At 51.1% G+C, this 15542-nt stretch overlaps 1 protein-coding gene across 7 annotated transcripts in view; it reads right to left on the bottom strand.

Moving 5' to 3' along the window:
* The window catches only part of CACNA1E (calcium voltage-gated channel subunit alpha1 E), a 107399-nt gene extending 96520 nt beyond the window's left edge, over nt 1–10879 (bottom strand). For 2 of the 7 annotated variants that reach the window (XM_027658377.1, XM_027658374.1), the window contains exon 1: nt 10479–10878. In XM_027658377.1, coding sequence (XP_027514178.1) covers nt 10479–10861 — 383 coding nt within the window. In that variant the 5' untranslated portion in view covers nt 10862–10878. Of the gene's footprint in view, nt 1–10478 lie in introns of all 7 variants that reach the window. The other 5 variants (XM_027658376.1, XM_027658372.1, XM_027658370.1 and 2 more) reach the window with 4 other exon arrangements.
* Nucleotides 10880–15542: the final 4663 nt, after the last annotated feature.

Below are 15542 nucleotides of genomic sequence, written 5' to 3'. Positions count from 1 at the left end.
CCTAAAGCAAAATGCCACATAAACACAAATGTAGCTCCCACCAGGTCCCACTCGAGGTTCCCAAACTCACAATGTCCCACCACACCCCAGCAGGGCCCACCAGCCTCCAGCTTCTCTAGGGGTAAGATGTCAGGACTGATGGCATTTTAGGGAGCTCCAGGCAGAGCCTGGAGGAAACCCTGAGAGCCTCCACCCCTTTCCCTCCTCCCCTACATGCAGATACTTCCCAGTGGCTGATCTGTTGTGACATTCTTTTGTGCAAGCAAAGGGGAGACACGTTAAAGGTGTCTCTGCAAGTCAGGTGGGATATCACAACAGGGATCAGGAGCTGTGTATAATCTGCTTTTTATCCTTCCCCAAGTGTTCTTCAGCACGAGGCAGGCATGGCAAGATGCCAGCACCACAGCCTAGCACCAGGTCCTGCTCAGGTGGCCCAAGACCCACAGTGCCCTGGGATCACATACACTCCAAGCTAAACTCCTCACATACCTCCTGAAGCCAGCAAAAGTGCCCAAACATACCACAGAGCCTTCAAGTTGGCTGTGCCCCCACACTGCATTGCTGTGGGACTGGAATAGCTCATATATCAGCACTACTGATAAAGCAGAAGGATATTGCACCTTGGATCAAAGGGGGATTCAGCAACCAAATCATGGAATCATAGAACAGTTTGGGTGGGAAGGGACCTTTAATGTCATCTAGTTCAAACCCCTGCCAAGTACAGGGACATCTTCAACCTGATCAGGTTGCTCAGAGCCTCATTCAACCTGGTCTTGAAATGATGTCAGTCTGGAAGAGCTGAGAGGCTTAAAGGACAGCCAAGAAACCTGGGCATTTATGGGGACACTCCAGGGATGTGCATCCAGCACCACAAAATTCACAAGAGCTGGTTTGGGTGCTTGGTCTCACTCTGCCACTGTGAAGCTCAGTGCCTGCACTCACCCACCTCCCACAGGTTGCTCAGGGCTTTGTACTCCCCAAAACCACCAAACCCCACACCAACAGCCCCATTTGTGGGTGCACATTCCACCCGAATAAGCACAAGGGGGTTGCTGACAGCTCAAGCAGAGGCAGGTGAGACCCCATAACCCCTAAACCATCACAGATAAGGGACAACATTACTTGGCCCTAGTGCTGGCTGCAGTGATGCCAAACAGCAGGGAAGGATCTTGTCACTGCCTGCTCTCCCATTTCTTACCTAAACACTCCACTCGAGTGTTCCTGGTGACACAACTCTCCTTGGTCTAACTCTCTGCCTTAGGTCAGGAGGTTTTATGGCTTAACTGAAGAGCCCTGAAATAATCACCCATTAGTAAATTGCCTGGAGTGCCCTGCTGCTTTATTTAGCCTTGAGAGTTGGGCTGTAATTAGCACTTCCAGTTGCATCCTGTCTGTTCTGGGCAGGCATGCAGCAATCCCACCTCTCAGAACAGTTATCCGCCTTCTCCTGCTCTTCCATGAGATTAAAGTAAATTTCCTTCCCTGCTTCCAACCCCCAAATCCCTCTACACAACCTCTCCCCTCAGCCAAAATCTGTGGAGCATCCCAGCCTCATAGTAACCAAGCTGGCAGGAGGTGAGATCACACTTCTCCATCCTCCTCCATCTCAGATGGGTCCAGTTTTGGCCAATGCATTTCTAGAGGGGCCCCCTTGAGAGGATCCAATGGGGGAAATAATATGAATATTTGAAATTTACCCTACCCAAAAGACCAAGACTAGGCAGAATGGATAAAGGGAGACCACAGAAAGGAGGAAGGGAAAGAGCCCGGCCCCAGAAGGATATTCCCCTTCTTGCCACCCAAGACCTGCAAGAACCAAACACCAAGCTGCCAAACTTGGTGTGTGGGAACAAGATCAGAAAAAATATCCCCAAAGGCCATCCATAAAGAGCCAACAAAAGAAAACTTATTTCTAGCCTGTCAAAAGGTTGGAGAGGGATTCTGAAATTTATTTTTTCAAGTGCTACACTACCCAAAGCAGAATAAATCCTTCTTTCTCCTTCAGCATCCTCATGACCCCTTTGGTACAGCAGTTTTAGCTCCTGTCAAAGCCAGCAGGAGATTTTCTTCTCCCTTAGATCTCTTCTTCGCCCCCACAAGAGGCAGGTCCATGCCTGAGGACCATCCCATGCTTTCTCTGATCCTCTGCCTGCCCTGCAAGGCTCAAGTCAGACAAACACAGCAAAACACACGGTACCAGCGAGTGGGATGACAGAGGAGCCTCCTTTCTGCCTTTGGGTTGTAAATACCCCTGGAAAAAGAAAGCCGGACCAGAAACCCATCAACTCCATCCCCAACCTAATGAAGTCAAACTCATGCAGTCTCAGCTTTCTTCAAAGCAACCTGCTGGCAAACAGGGTGCCTTTGACAAAATTACATTGTCAGGACAAGCGCCAGGAGAAGATGGAGCTGTTGAAAAATTTTTTCCACCAAGTCTGAACTGGCAGTGAGCAGTTGATGCTCAAGACAGCCAGAGAAGCCCCATCCCTGGAGCGCAGTCAGGAAGGAGATGCTGCTCCCATCTTCCAAACCTGTGAAAGAGAAAAGGCCAAAGAGCAAAACCTCTCTCCGAAAGCCACTCAGTGCTGGGAGGTGCAAAGAAACCGTCCCCCTTGCTGCGTTGGCAGGGACTCATCAGCTCAGCAGCCTCTGCGAAGGCAAACACCCTCACCCAGCCCCAGCAGAACATGGCTTCCGTGGTTCCTCAATGGGAAAAAGTCCATTGAAGAATTTTTAGGCCTATTTTCACTCGAGGAAATGCGCAGACAAGAGTTACGGCACATCAGATACCAGTTTACTTTTCGGGAGCTGCAGCGGGAGAAAAGTGACCCCTGTGAAGTTTCTCTGACGACAAATAAAGGACATGTGGTTTGTATCAGAGACCATGGAGACATCACGTGTTATGTTACAGCATCATCCACCACGGTGCCATGCTGCCAGCTTGCAGGAAAGCTACGTCCCACCAAACAACCCTCAGGCAGCTGGTTAGAATCACCCAGGAAAGATGAGACAACACCGGTTCTTTCAGGTGCATTTTGGGAAGGACAATACCACTCTGACCTCCTTCCCCCACAGCTGGGGATAAGCACCAGTCCGTTTTCCCCAGTTAAAAAGCAAGATCCTTGCCAAGGTGTGTAGCACCAGCCCAAAAGCAGCCAAACAACAGAAACATGACATGTTTTGGATGATCCACACATACATAATCCTGTGCTGAAGGATCGGAGCGGCCTTTCCCATGGAGCATGAAACAGGTAAGTGAAGACAAGAAGAGCATCTCTCCTCTGTTTTTCTAAGAAAGGTCTCAGTGTTTCACAAGCCACTTTGGGAAATCAAGAGTCACCTTTTAAAAGCTGTGTTAGTACAGTTTCAGGGACCTTCCCAGCCTTTTACAGAATCCTAGAATGGTTTGTGTTGGAAGGAACCTTAAAGATCATCTCATCCCAACCCTCTGCCACAGGCAGGGCCACCTGTCACTATCCCAGTTTGCTCCCAGCCCGGCCTTGAACACTTCCAGGGATGGGACATCCACAGCTTCTCTGGGCAACCTGTGCCAGGGCCTCACCACCCTCTCAGTCAAGAAAATGCCATTTGGGGCACATGCAATTAGACATGCACTGTTTTTTAAAATGCAAAATGTTGAGTTACCTTAAAAATAAACAATTGTCTGATTGGACTAGATATCTCCTGAGGTCCCTGAATTAACTTCTTATCTCACCATCTCTGAAATACAAATAGTATGGGGGGGGAGGGGCAGGGTATACTACACCTTAGAAACAGAGTAATAAATAACATCAGCTGTACACAGTGGAGAGGTTGGAAAACACCTCTCCCACAAACATCTCCTAGCCAGCAGACAGCCCCCTCATCAGGATCACACAGGGCTGCCTTGGAGAGGAGAAGAGGCTGAATTATTCCATGGGAAGGAAAGGATTAGGGTGCAAATAACCACTGAATATCAGAAGTTTCCCTGCCTGCACGCTGCACTGAACCATACTCACAGATGCTCTAAACCAGAGACTACTAAAGCAGAGGGCTGTGCTGCCATCCAGAGGGATTTCAGCAGCCTGGAGAAACAGGCAGGGGAACAGCCTGGAGTTCAGCTTCATGGCAAACACCAAGCCCTGCACCTGTGGAAGAACAACCTGGCTGGGGAGGAGCTTGGCAGGGAAAGCCTCGAGGGACCTGGTGGACACTGAGTTGACCCAGAGCCAGCCATGTGCTCTTCCAAAAAGGGGCCAACAGCCTCCTGGGTTGTGTTAGACAAAGCCAGCGGGTCCAGGAGGTGACCCATCCCCCTTGTGCAGCCCTGGTGAGGTACATCCAGAGTGCTGTGCCCCCAGGACAGGAAACCCAGACTTACTGGAGCAAATTCAGCAAAGGTGACTAAGAGAGAGAAGCTGGGAGAGCTGGGACTGCTCAACCTGGCTGGAAGAGGCTCAAAACAGATCTGATCAATGCATAAAATACCTGACAGTGCAAGAAGGCGGCAGAGCCAGGCTCCTCTCTGTGGCACCCAGTGACTGCACAAGAGGCAATGGGCACAAACAGCAATAAAACAAACTCTGCTTATACCTAGGAATAAACTTTTTCAATGTGAGGGGTCAGTTTGGGTCAAGTTGCCCAGAGAGGTTGTGAAGTCTCCACTCTTGGAGATACTCAAATCCCATCTGGACACAATCCTGGGCAGTCTGCCCTAGGTGGCCCTGCCTCCCAGAAATTCAGCATTTCTGAGCCATGGCCAGGCCAAAGGGGAAGCTCCCTCCGAAGGCTTGTTCCTGAGAAACACAACCAGCCATGGTATGGTGCACAGCTTCAACGTTGCCCCAAGATGTGCTAATAAAGCTTCCCAACACCTGCAGCTGGGATTCCAGTGAGGGAAGTAGGAACTGCCAGGATGTGGCGGCAAAACATGAGGCAGCAGCTCCTGAGCAGAGGCATCTGCTGGGAGCCACCTTGTCTTCCACATTCAGCAGTCCTAAGGAGCTCCTAAGGAGCCCAGCTCCCTGGAAGAGTGGGCTCTGCTGTGCAGGGAGCCTGGGACTGTCCCTGAAGTGCCCACCTCCCTGGCAGCCCTTGGGAGGCTTTGCAGTCACCTGAATTAATTCAAGAGAGGAAATTCCTCCAGGGTGTGCCAGAAACCCAGACTTTGAGGCAGTTCAGTGAAAGATGCTGCTATTTCCGTGCTGTTGCCAGGATATTCAGTGGAACTCAGGTTCATCCCAGGTCAGAAAAGGAACTCCTCCCCAGAGATCCAAACCTTGGTCTGCACTAAAGGGAAGCAGGGAGAACACAGGGAAGTCCAGGTCAGATACTTTTGCGAGAGATGCTTCCCTGCTGCTCAAGGTCAAGTTACCATGACAAAAGCCCTATTTCAGTGTCCCAGTTCCCAGGTTTAACATATCCTTTAGTCCTTTCTACCACCTCTATTACTCCTTGCGCAGGGTAAAACATAAGCAGAGAGAATCACCTTAACCAAGGCACTCATTAGGCTTTCACAGAGGTTAATTGCTTTGCCTTGGGTTGCAGAGGACTTGCATAGGAATCATGGGTACATCTACATGAAGGATGCTCCCAACTACATAACCCCAGGATCACCTGCCACCAACATCTCAGGGTTTTCACCTGCAGAGCCCCCACAGCTCCTGAGCTGCCCCAACATTTCTGCCCAGCCCTCCCAAGCTCCTGGACACATGGCAGCAGAAGTCTGAACAGGAGCCCATGGTGGAGGACATGGCTAAGCTGCCTCTGACAGTTACTGACACTGCAAAAGTGCTGGAGGAAGAAAGTCATGTACCCACCCCCCAGGGCAGGGTCGGGAGGAAGACCTGAGGAGGGGTGACAGGCACTGGACACTGGTGTCAGAGCTGAGACCTGGATGGGATGCTGGAACACCTTCTCCCTTCCCCGGCAGCACACACAGGGGAGCAAGGGCTGCTGTTCCACAGATCCTCTCAATGCTGACGCTGCAGCCAAGGGCCAGTGTCCTCCTCCAGCCTCTTGCCCCCAGGACAGCACAGAGCAGCCCCCACAGAGCCCACTTGGGTGGGAGCAGGGTTGCTGCTCACAGCACAGCAGCAACACCCACTACATCAAACACCTCTCCCAAAACCGTGCCACAAAGCTACATCGCATCAGTGGCAGTGACCCAGAGCCACCTAGGGCTTGTCCCTTCCCTGCAGAGTTGAGGAGGGACAGGGTAGTGAGAGCTGAAACAGCTGCCAAAACAGCCCCAGCGCCCAGGGGCATTTCCCAGACAAGAGGAAGTGCTACCCCATGCACACTCCTGCCCTCTCCCCACCACTGCAGCCAATTAAACCCAGATGGTGCTGGGGAATATGCTGGGAAGCATCGATTGAGCTGCCAGCCCAACACACACCAAGGGGGCCCTTTGTCTCATTCAGCACGAGTAAAAAAAAAAATAAAAAAATAAGGATTTAAAAAAAAAGCCAGCTTCATTTGTAATCTGGGATGCAGAGCGTGCACATAACCAGACAGAGGCTGCCAAGTCATAAAAAGCCACTGAGATCTGTTAGCAACACCCTGTGCGTTTTCAGCTTGTTCTGTTCTCTCCCTGCTTCCCATAAAACGGCACAAAGGCAGAGCTGCAGTAACAACATGCTCCAGCCCAAAAGGCTCCCCACGGTCTGCACTGCAGGTACGGATCCAAGGGAGCAGCAGGAAGCTCTCCTGTCCTGCAGCTCCATGAACCAGATCGTACCCTGCAAGGGAGACCTCACAGACTCGTGGCATCAGAGGCATTAACTCAAAACAGGAGATTGCTTCTAATTACCTTATTCTTTAGGATTACTGTCCTATGCTGTGGGCAGAGTGCATCCCTTCCCTGAGACACTGACACCTGCCACCCATCACTCAGGTACTCCAGTGCTGAATTACAGCATCCCACCTTCACACGGTACCACCATCCTGGTGATTTCCCTCCAGCCTCCTCTGCTCCCATGCTCCCTGCCCGGCATCCGGGACTCAGGTTTTTCCATGCATCCTTGTTGCAGGTATCATTCCAAAATGAGAGCACAGCTTGCATTCCCCAAATAGCATAAGTTAAGCTTAACAAATTCTCATGCACACTTGGTTTGTGGCCATGCAAAAGCAGTTTTGGGTCCTGTCCACTTCCAGTTCAGCTTGAAGGTTCTCTGGGATGTTCCCTGTGTGGCTCTGCCTGTCCTTACCATCAGCTAAGGAAGCAGCTGCTCAGCCCGGAGAAGCCACAGGAGGTTCCCCGTTTCCTTGTTTTGACGAGGAGCTTCTCTTTTGAGCTGTCTCTAAGCCAAACATTACCCAAATGATGCTGCCAGACATACAGAGCAAAGACAGCAGCGATTCAGCCATGACCACTCCATGCAGCAGCACACCCAGCCTTGGAGCATGGCAGACCTCTCCACATACTTCCATCCCAGCACCTAAACAGAGGGATGGAGAGTGAGGCATCAGGCTGGAACCCTGGAAAACAGGGTTTAGCCTTTGCCTTAGGCTTAAATCCCTCAGACAAGAACCAGGTGGGCTGGTACATGCACCTTTCACCATAAAGTTAAAACCTCCCACAGAGCCACAGCTCCACAGGCACTTAGACAGTGTTTGCCGTTCTCTGCCCCAGCTTACTCATGGGGAAAAAAAAAAAAGAAAAAAAAACAGAAAAGAGAATTTTATTCTTTCTATTTTTATTCCACTTATGGGGTTGTTTCACTGGGAAAAGGCAGCAGAGGTGGAGGTTGGTAAGGGCTGGACCTGACAATGCTAGTAGAAAAAAGCCTTTGCTTCTCCTTCCTCACTGCAACCCAGATCAAGAGCAGCTAAACAACAACATCTGGCTGCACACCAGGAATGCCACATCTGCAAAGACAGAGAGCTAATCCAGGGGAGCAGAGGTCTCGTGCAGCAGCAGAGAGGCACATGTTGCACTCTCCCCCTGTGCCCACCACACCACAGACCACCCAGTCAGAGCTGGCAAACAGGAGTACAAGGAGACCTCCTGCAAATATCCAGCCATTTTCCACATTCTTCATGTTCCATTTAATGTCCACTGCCAGTGGGGAAAACACCCCCCCACTGCTCAGCAGAGCCAGACCGCCCAGGCGAGAGCCCCCAGGGTGATTCAAGCCATGTGAGATGAGCCCTTCTGAAAATTAAATCACAAGAAAATTGCATTATTACTAATAAAGTTACACACAAGGAAATTAATTTGCTTTTTCTCCCCCACATGCTATCAGTCTTTTCCCAGAGAGCATCCATGGTGCTAGGGTTACCGGCTCTGCACACCAGTCTGGGCTTTGGCAAAGCTTTTGGGGCAAACCTCACCGGTTTATCCTAGAAAGACTGGTTTAGGTTGGAAAGGACCTTAAAGACCATCTCATTCCAACTCCCTGCCATGGGCTGGGACACCTTCCACCAGACCAGGTTGCTCCAAGCCCTATCCAACCTGGTTTCGGACACTTCCAGGGATGGAGCAGCCACAGTTTCTCTCAGCAACCTGTGCCAGGGCCTCACCACCCTCACAGGGAAGAATTTTTCCTAATCTTAAACCCATTCACTTTCAGTTTAAAGCCATTCTCCGTTGTTCTGTCACTCCATGCCCTTAATCAAAAGTCCCTCTCCCGGCATTTTTGAGTCTGATGTTAAAGCAGGAGCCTCTGGTATGTGGTTTTTGCAGGCTGAGGGGGTATCAGAGCACCTAAGTCTGGGAAAGGAACAGATCGAACTCCCTGGTGCTCAGCAACTTCCCAGGAAGGGAGTTGGCAGAGACAGGCAGTGGGGCTCTCAGGTCCTCAGTGGCACATGAGGTCTGCAAAGCCCAAGAGCTGCCATCAGTACCAGAGTCCAGTGTCCACCCCACACCAGAGGTTTCCCACAAAACAACCATGAAGTGGGATGAGATGACAAACCCAAGCATCCAGGAGCTGGAAAATGCAAAGTTTGGACCCTGCCAGCCTGGGGAAACATCCTATTAACCACATCAGGATGGCAGCAGCCGGTACGGCTGCCCTTGTATTCCCAATGTGTTAAAGACAGAAATATTGGGCTTTGTGTTTGAGTTACTGTTGGATGGAGCAACTGAGGGTGGCCAAAGGGGCACATCCCACGCAGTGTGAGCAGGAAGGGCTCCGGCTTCATCTCCCTGCCACCAAAGAGAGCTGTAGGATCCAGGCAGTTAATTAGCGAGCAGCCGTTCTAGGGACTCACTCCGCCAGCCGACAATTAACGAGGCCATCCCTCTGCTTCCTGCCCGGCCATGATTTATTCATCTGGCATCCCCGGTGGGATGCAAAAGATAACAAGGCACCAAGTGCTTGCCGAGCCCATATGTCAATTTATTTTCCCAGTGCGGGGCTGCCTGAGTCACCGGCCAGGAGGTTCCCTGGGCACACAGGGATGAGGAAGGAGCTGAAAGGGCCAGGGAGAGCCTGCCTCAACACTGGGCTGCTCTCCAAAAAAAAGCAGGAGCAGCCTCAGTGTTATCACAAGCTGTTTTATCATGGAAGCCATCCCAAAGAAACCTTACCAGCTTCACGCTGACCTGGATCTCGCCAAAGCAATGTGCCACATCTAATTAATACGGGGGCTCCCAACTCCTTCGGGTGTTTTATTAAACATTATTCCCCAGATGAAGTGCCTAAGGCAGGGAGCTGCTCTGGACCAGCGATACTGGAGCAGGATGTGCTGCAACAGCTTCCCCCAAGCAATTCTGCTGAGCAGACACAGGGAGGGGGAGCTCGTAATTTAAATGCAGGACTGAAGCACATGGCTGCAGCCTTGGTCACACAGTGAGCGCCAGGTGGGAGAGACTAATCCAGGACTTGGAGCCGGGGTTTTCTCACAGCACCAAGGTAAACTATGGGAATAACTTAATTAAAGGAAAACAGTAAGTAAAACCAGTGGGTTCTAGCTCTGCCAAGCACTTCTCTTCTGTTTTGTCTGGTTTGTTAATCTCTCCAACTTGCTCTGACTCAGACTCGAACACTTTCTGGAGCTAAATACAAACCATAGAATTATTTGGGTTGGAAAAGACATCTAAGATCATCAAGGCAACCATTAACCCAGCAATGCCAAGTCCCACTAAACCATGTCCCCAAGTGACGCATCTGTACAATGCCCTCGCAGCAGGGCTCAAGACACAGCAAAAGCAGGAGGCAATGACCCCAAATGCATCCAAAACTCACTCTGCATCCAAGGAAAACTATCTTGAGAACTTCCAAGTTTCCTCTACATCCCACGAACCGCCTCACAACTTAGAGGACCTCCACCCAAAGCACACTGTTTCCATGGAATGCCACCCTCCAGCTTGGAGCTGAGCAGCCCAGCTCAGGAGGAACAGAAGATGGAGCACAGTGGGTGGCAGCTGCACCACAGGGATGATGCCACCAACCTGACACCCCCCAAGACTCTCCCGCCAGCCCCAAAGAGGACAGGGAACACTCCCGCTCCCCCCGGCTGCCCACCTGGGCTGGGGGCTCTCCAGTACTTACTCCCACTCCTTCCTCCGCGCCTGTGGCGTGCTCTGCATCTTGTGTGCCTCGTGTGCCTTGATAATGTCCCTCTGCTCGATCAGCCCGCCCCGCCGGCGCTTGATGACGTCCGGGCTCACGGGCACGTACTGGCCCAGCCCCAGGTCGAAGGCGCTGCCGGTGTCCGCCTCGGCATCCCGGGAGCGGGGCTCGTAGAGGGCGTCAAAGCTGGCAGCCCTCGAGACCAGGGCCTCGGCCAGGCCCTCGGGCTCCAGCAGGTTGCAGGACTGGGTGGTTTGCATCAAGCCGAGCCGGTGCTTTCGCCACGTCTCCTCCTCGGGCAGGGCCAGGACGTAGCGGGGGGAGGCGCCGTCCAGCTCAGCCCCCCTGCCCGGCGTGCCCATGGAGTACGTGCCAAATCCCAGCATCTTGGGTGCTGTTGCGGCTCATCACTCTGGAGGGGAACAAGACAGAGAGGGGAGGCTCAGGGGTTTGCTCTGTTTGCACCACAATTCCCTCCCTTCCCTCCATGTCAACCAAAAGTCCCGTTTCTCCAGGGTTTGTTGGGTTAGACTGTCTCCAACCAGGCACAGTACACACGTCACTGGGCCCCTGAGGTTAGGGCAAGAGGTACCACTGCCTGTCTTGGTGCTCTCCTCATCTTTCCCGAACTGGGCACCCCTGCACCTCTTGAACCTGCAGCTCTCTGACCCTGCAGCCAGCTCTCCCTGGAGCAGCAGAGCTTCCCATAGACGAATCACAGCAAAATTACAGGGTGCCCCAAAGCCTTGGGACACCCAGGTCAGATCACTCCTGCGCTCCTTCCATTTGGTTGGGTTCTCTCTGTGGGGTATGCCTGGCTGGATCATCTGTATCCCACTCCAGTCCCACATTCATGGGATGACAGACAGACAGGCAGCACTTCACGAAGCTGGATGTAGAAATACCAGCATGACTTTGAGTCAGGAGCTACACATGGGAGCAAAAGGCACAGGAACACTGTCAGGAACACCTTGCCATGTAATTCTCCTTTGCTAAGCAAAGTAGATGATGCCCTATAGACAGGAGATGCTTGTGTCTGAGAATATACCCAAAGCCTTGTCATGGTGAAGCACTGTATTCTCACGTTGGAATTGCTCCAGGAAGGCCTTTGCTCCATCAGTCCCTGAAATTCCTCTACCAGTGTTTGCCCGTGATGGAGGTGAAAGAAGGGACAAGGGAGCTGGGGCTGTTGCCCCCTTCTTAACTACATCCCTGATACAGGAGAAAATAACCCAGCAAGAAAGAGGAGGATTTAAATCCCCCAATAATGCAGCAAACTGAGTACATCATCACTTTAACCCCTCCTCCAGAACAAACAGGGAGGTGAAAACAGAGGCTGGGATAAAGGCTGGGAAACAGCACACCAGGAGAAAAAATAATATAGAAAAAAAATCAACAGTAACTGAGGGGACAACATAGAGCATGGCCCTCCATCCTTGTCAAAATAAGCCTGACATCTCCCTGCTGCAGGGAAAGGGATGGACAGCCCAGGGGAGCATCCTGTCTCCTTCAGGTCTGTGGTGATGCACTGTAAATAGAATGTAACTAAAATCACCCCCAAATTTAAACCTGCCCAGCCCAAGGGATACTCAGCCCTTGGCAAGCTCTCCAGAAAGGAAAAGGCAACTGCCAGCAAGAGCCTCAGCAAATTAATTAGCACATTGATAAGATGAGTTGGCTGCTCCCACTGAAAGCTATAAACAGATCCTTCACTCCACTACTTTGCTTACCCATGCGACTTTTTTTAGGAGCATTAATTACTTTTTCAAGTCAGTTCTGGACACCTTTATAAGATCTCATTTTCCCCAACTTCTGCTTTTCCTTTTCATCTCGCTGTGCTCGTTTTCAACCCTCCCCTGCTAAAGTTTAACTCCTTGTTCAGCTACTTCAGGTTTCCTTGAGGCTTTTTGCTTCTGTATTTCTGTTTTGGGTGGGTTTGTTTATTTATTTTTTTTCCCTGTAGCTAGTGAGATTTTTGTTTTGATTTTTTGTTTGGTCAGTGTTGTTTTGGTTTTACTTTTTTTTCCAAAGAACTGTTGTTCTGCAGCCCTGTTCCTTTCCTAAACATTTCCTTGGCGAGGACAGGAGGCGTTCAGGCACACCAAGCATGAACACTCCAGGTTTTCAGCGATGCTGTGGCTGCAGCAGAGCCCTGAGGACAATTAGCCAAGAGCAAATGAGGACACAACCCGAGGGCAGGTCCAGCATCCACACAGAGACTGGCTCTCCTGATGCCTACAAATGCACCTCCCACCAGGCTGGCTGCTCCAGGGACACTGGTGACTCCCAGGCTTGGAGACAAGCAGGAAAGCTCAAGAAGAGACCTCGAACGAAACACTGAGAAACTTTGAGGAAATAAATAGAAATAATTAGCTTTGCCTCCGCCTCAGCAAACAGGGCTCACGCTGCCAGCGGAACAAGCCACGTTCCCTCTGGAGAAGTGACAAGGAGAGAAGGGAGGATGCCAGAACATTTTGTGAAGGGAAGCTGTAGAGGCTTACGTGCTAACGAGGGTGCTCGCGGGGTACCGAGCACCTGGCACCGGGGCATCTGCCCGTCCTCTGGCCTCTGGTCCCCTCCTTACATGGAAAACAAACACTTTATTTCCAGTCTAAATCTGAATTGGTGGGGAAAAAACACCACATTTGCTCATCATGTAATTCGGTTTCTGCTGTTTAAATGCCAGCCCTGCCTCTGTCAGCGGGAAACAACTCGGTATGTGCAGGAAATGGACCGTGGACAGAGCTGGGACCACGGAGGCAGCCAGCAGCCCAACTTCCATGCTGGGTTTGCTTAATAACATATAGCTTGAGTGCATATCACAGAATGGCCTGGGTTGCAAAAGACCTTGAAGATCATCTCATTCCAAACTCCCTGCCATGGATTCCTTTTACTAGACCAGGTTGTTCAGAGCTCCATCTAACCTGGCCTTGAACACTTCCAGGGGTGAGGTAGCCACAATTTCTCTGGGTAATGTATGCCGGTGGCTCACCACCCTCACAGGGAAGAATTCTTTCCCAATATCTAATCTAAATATACTCTCTTTTCAGTTTGAAGCCATTCCCCCCTTTGTCCTGTCACTCCATGGCTCTACAAATAGACTGTATTCATCTTTCTCCTAGGCTCCCTTCAGGTATTGGTGCCTCTGAGCCCTTCCAGCTGCAAATCAGTCTTCTCCTGGGAATAAACCCAGGCTGCCACACAGCTCCCTGGTAACAGTTGGACAGAATATGGCTTCACAGCTCCATTAATGACAATTACTAGTTAAAAAAGCAAAGGAACGTAGCATATCCACCCCCCTCTAGTCCCACATGTGGTTTCCCACAGGTGACCCCAGCTCATACTTGCTGTCCATATCCCTGGTTGCATGACTGGGATGCAGTAAGAGCATAGGACAGACCTGCACAGGACTCCAAGTAGTCTCTGCCACCCCAACCTCCACAGGAGAGGGGGACATTACTGCCCAGCAATGGTACATTTGTCTGGTTTTGATACAGGAGAGCTAAGGAACCGCTGTGCTGTGACACATCACAGGCTTTCAACACCTGAAAATGAAGTCTCTACAGGCTCTTATCTCCCAAACTTCAGTCTCAAAGTAATAAAAGTCAGGAAATTTACTGTTAGCTCCTGATGCAGAGAAATCATCCAGATAAAACCATGGCCACGGGGCCAAACTGGATTAGAGAGGGGATATTCACCTGCAAACACATGGGCACTTGTGTTTTCACCTGCACAGTTGCTGGGAGCAGAATGACACTCCCAGCTCAGCCCAGAGCATATTTGAGGACACAAACCACCCAGCTGTGTTGACACAGCTGGAGCTCAGCCCATCTAATGGGGATCTCAATAGAGAGACTGCACCCAGCATCCCTCCAGCCCCTCCTGCACGGGATTGCCATGGCCAAACAGGGACAGAATAGTGAGCAGCTCTGGCCCCTTAGTCTGTACATCAGTGTGGGCTGAAACAGGACATAAGCACCCAAAGGCAGCATATCCCACCCCACAAATCACTGAGAAGAGCCTTTTCAAGCACCAGAGCACATGTGACAGAAGAAAAAACAAACAGATCCTCTCTGCAGCATCCTCCAGAGGTGCTACACACTGCCAAGAGACCCAGCCCCGTTATCCCAACCGTGTGCCACAGCCAAGGAATGCAGCCCCAGCAGGCAGGAGGCCCTGGAATCTCACAACATACTTCATTTTTTTCCTCTAGCAGCTGATTAACTAATAAAGAGCTGCTGTGAGAAGCGGGTTCCCAGCAGCACCACTGACCTGCAAAGAGGAAATTCCTTTTAGGGGTTTTCTCTGCCTGTGTTTGTGTTACAATGGCAGCAATCATGTCTTTAGCCAAGTAACTGTGTATTACCATAATAAGTACACCCAGCAGTTAAGGCACTGGGTGAGCTCTTTGCTTCCTTTATCTGAATAAACTTCACCAAAACCATTGCAGTTAAAGCAGAAAGGCTTAATGCTGTGCTGGTCCAGGGGGGCTGATCTTCCCCAGGCAGCACAAGGGTCCAGCACCACAATGCTGAGCTCCAGCATTGCCATGAGCCCTGGGCAAGCAGGGAGGCAGGGATCCCTCCCTGGAGAGGGAGTAATGGACAAGCCCTGGCTACTGTATATTCAACAGGCAACAAAGCTGCTGGAGTCCTCCAACCATGGTCCAGCACCCTGGCAGGCTTCCCTGGGGATTTGGGGGATGATTTTGACAGCAGCACCAGAGCAAGACGCTGTTAAATATATATAGAGAGAGAATTTATAAGATATTGTGTATATATATAAAATATAAACCTACATGAGAGCATCTAGGATGCTGCTCCCAAGCATCTTGGGGACGCCCCAAGCCTGGCAGGAGTTTTCTGCTTCACCAGCCCACAGGACATCTCTCCTTCCCAAACCTGGCTGTTCTCCCTGGGAACTCACATGCTTAGATATCCTGGCCTAGTTCCATCCTTCTGGGGGCACAGGGATACTCCAAATCCATCCCCTGCTGCCCCTTCCCTCCGACTCACTAACCTGCTTCTCCCAGGCCACGGGGAC

Source organism: Corapipo altera, unplaced genomic scaffold (assembly GCF_003945725.1).
Source record: "Corapipo altera isolate COAL_440 unplaced genomic scaffold, ASM394572v1 79, whole genome shotgun sequence".
In the NCBI taxonomy this organism is placed as follows: Eukaryota; Metazoa; Chordata; class Aves; order Passeriformes; family Pipridae; genus Corapipo; species Corapipo altera.
Note: the sequence above shows the minus strand (reverse complement) of the source record. Positions and strands in the feature narration are given on the sequence as shown.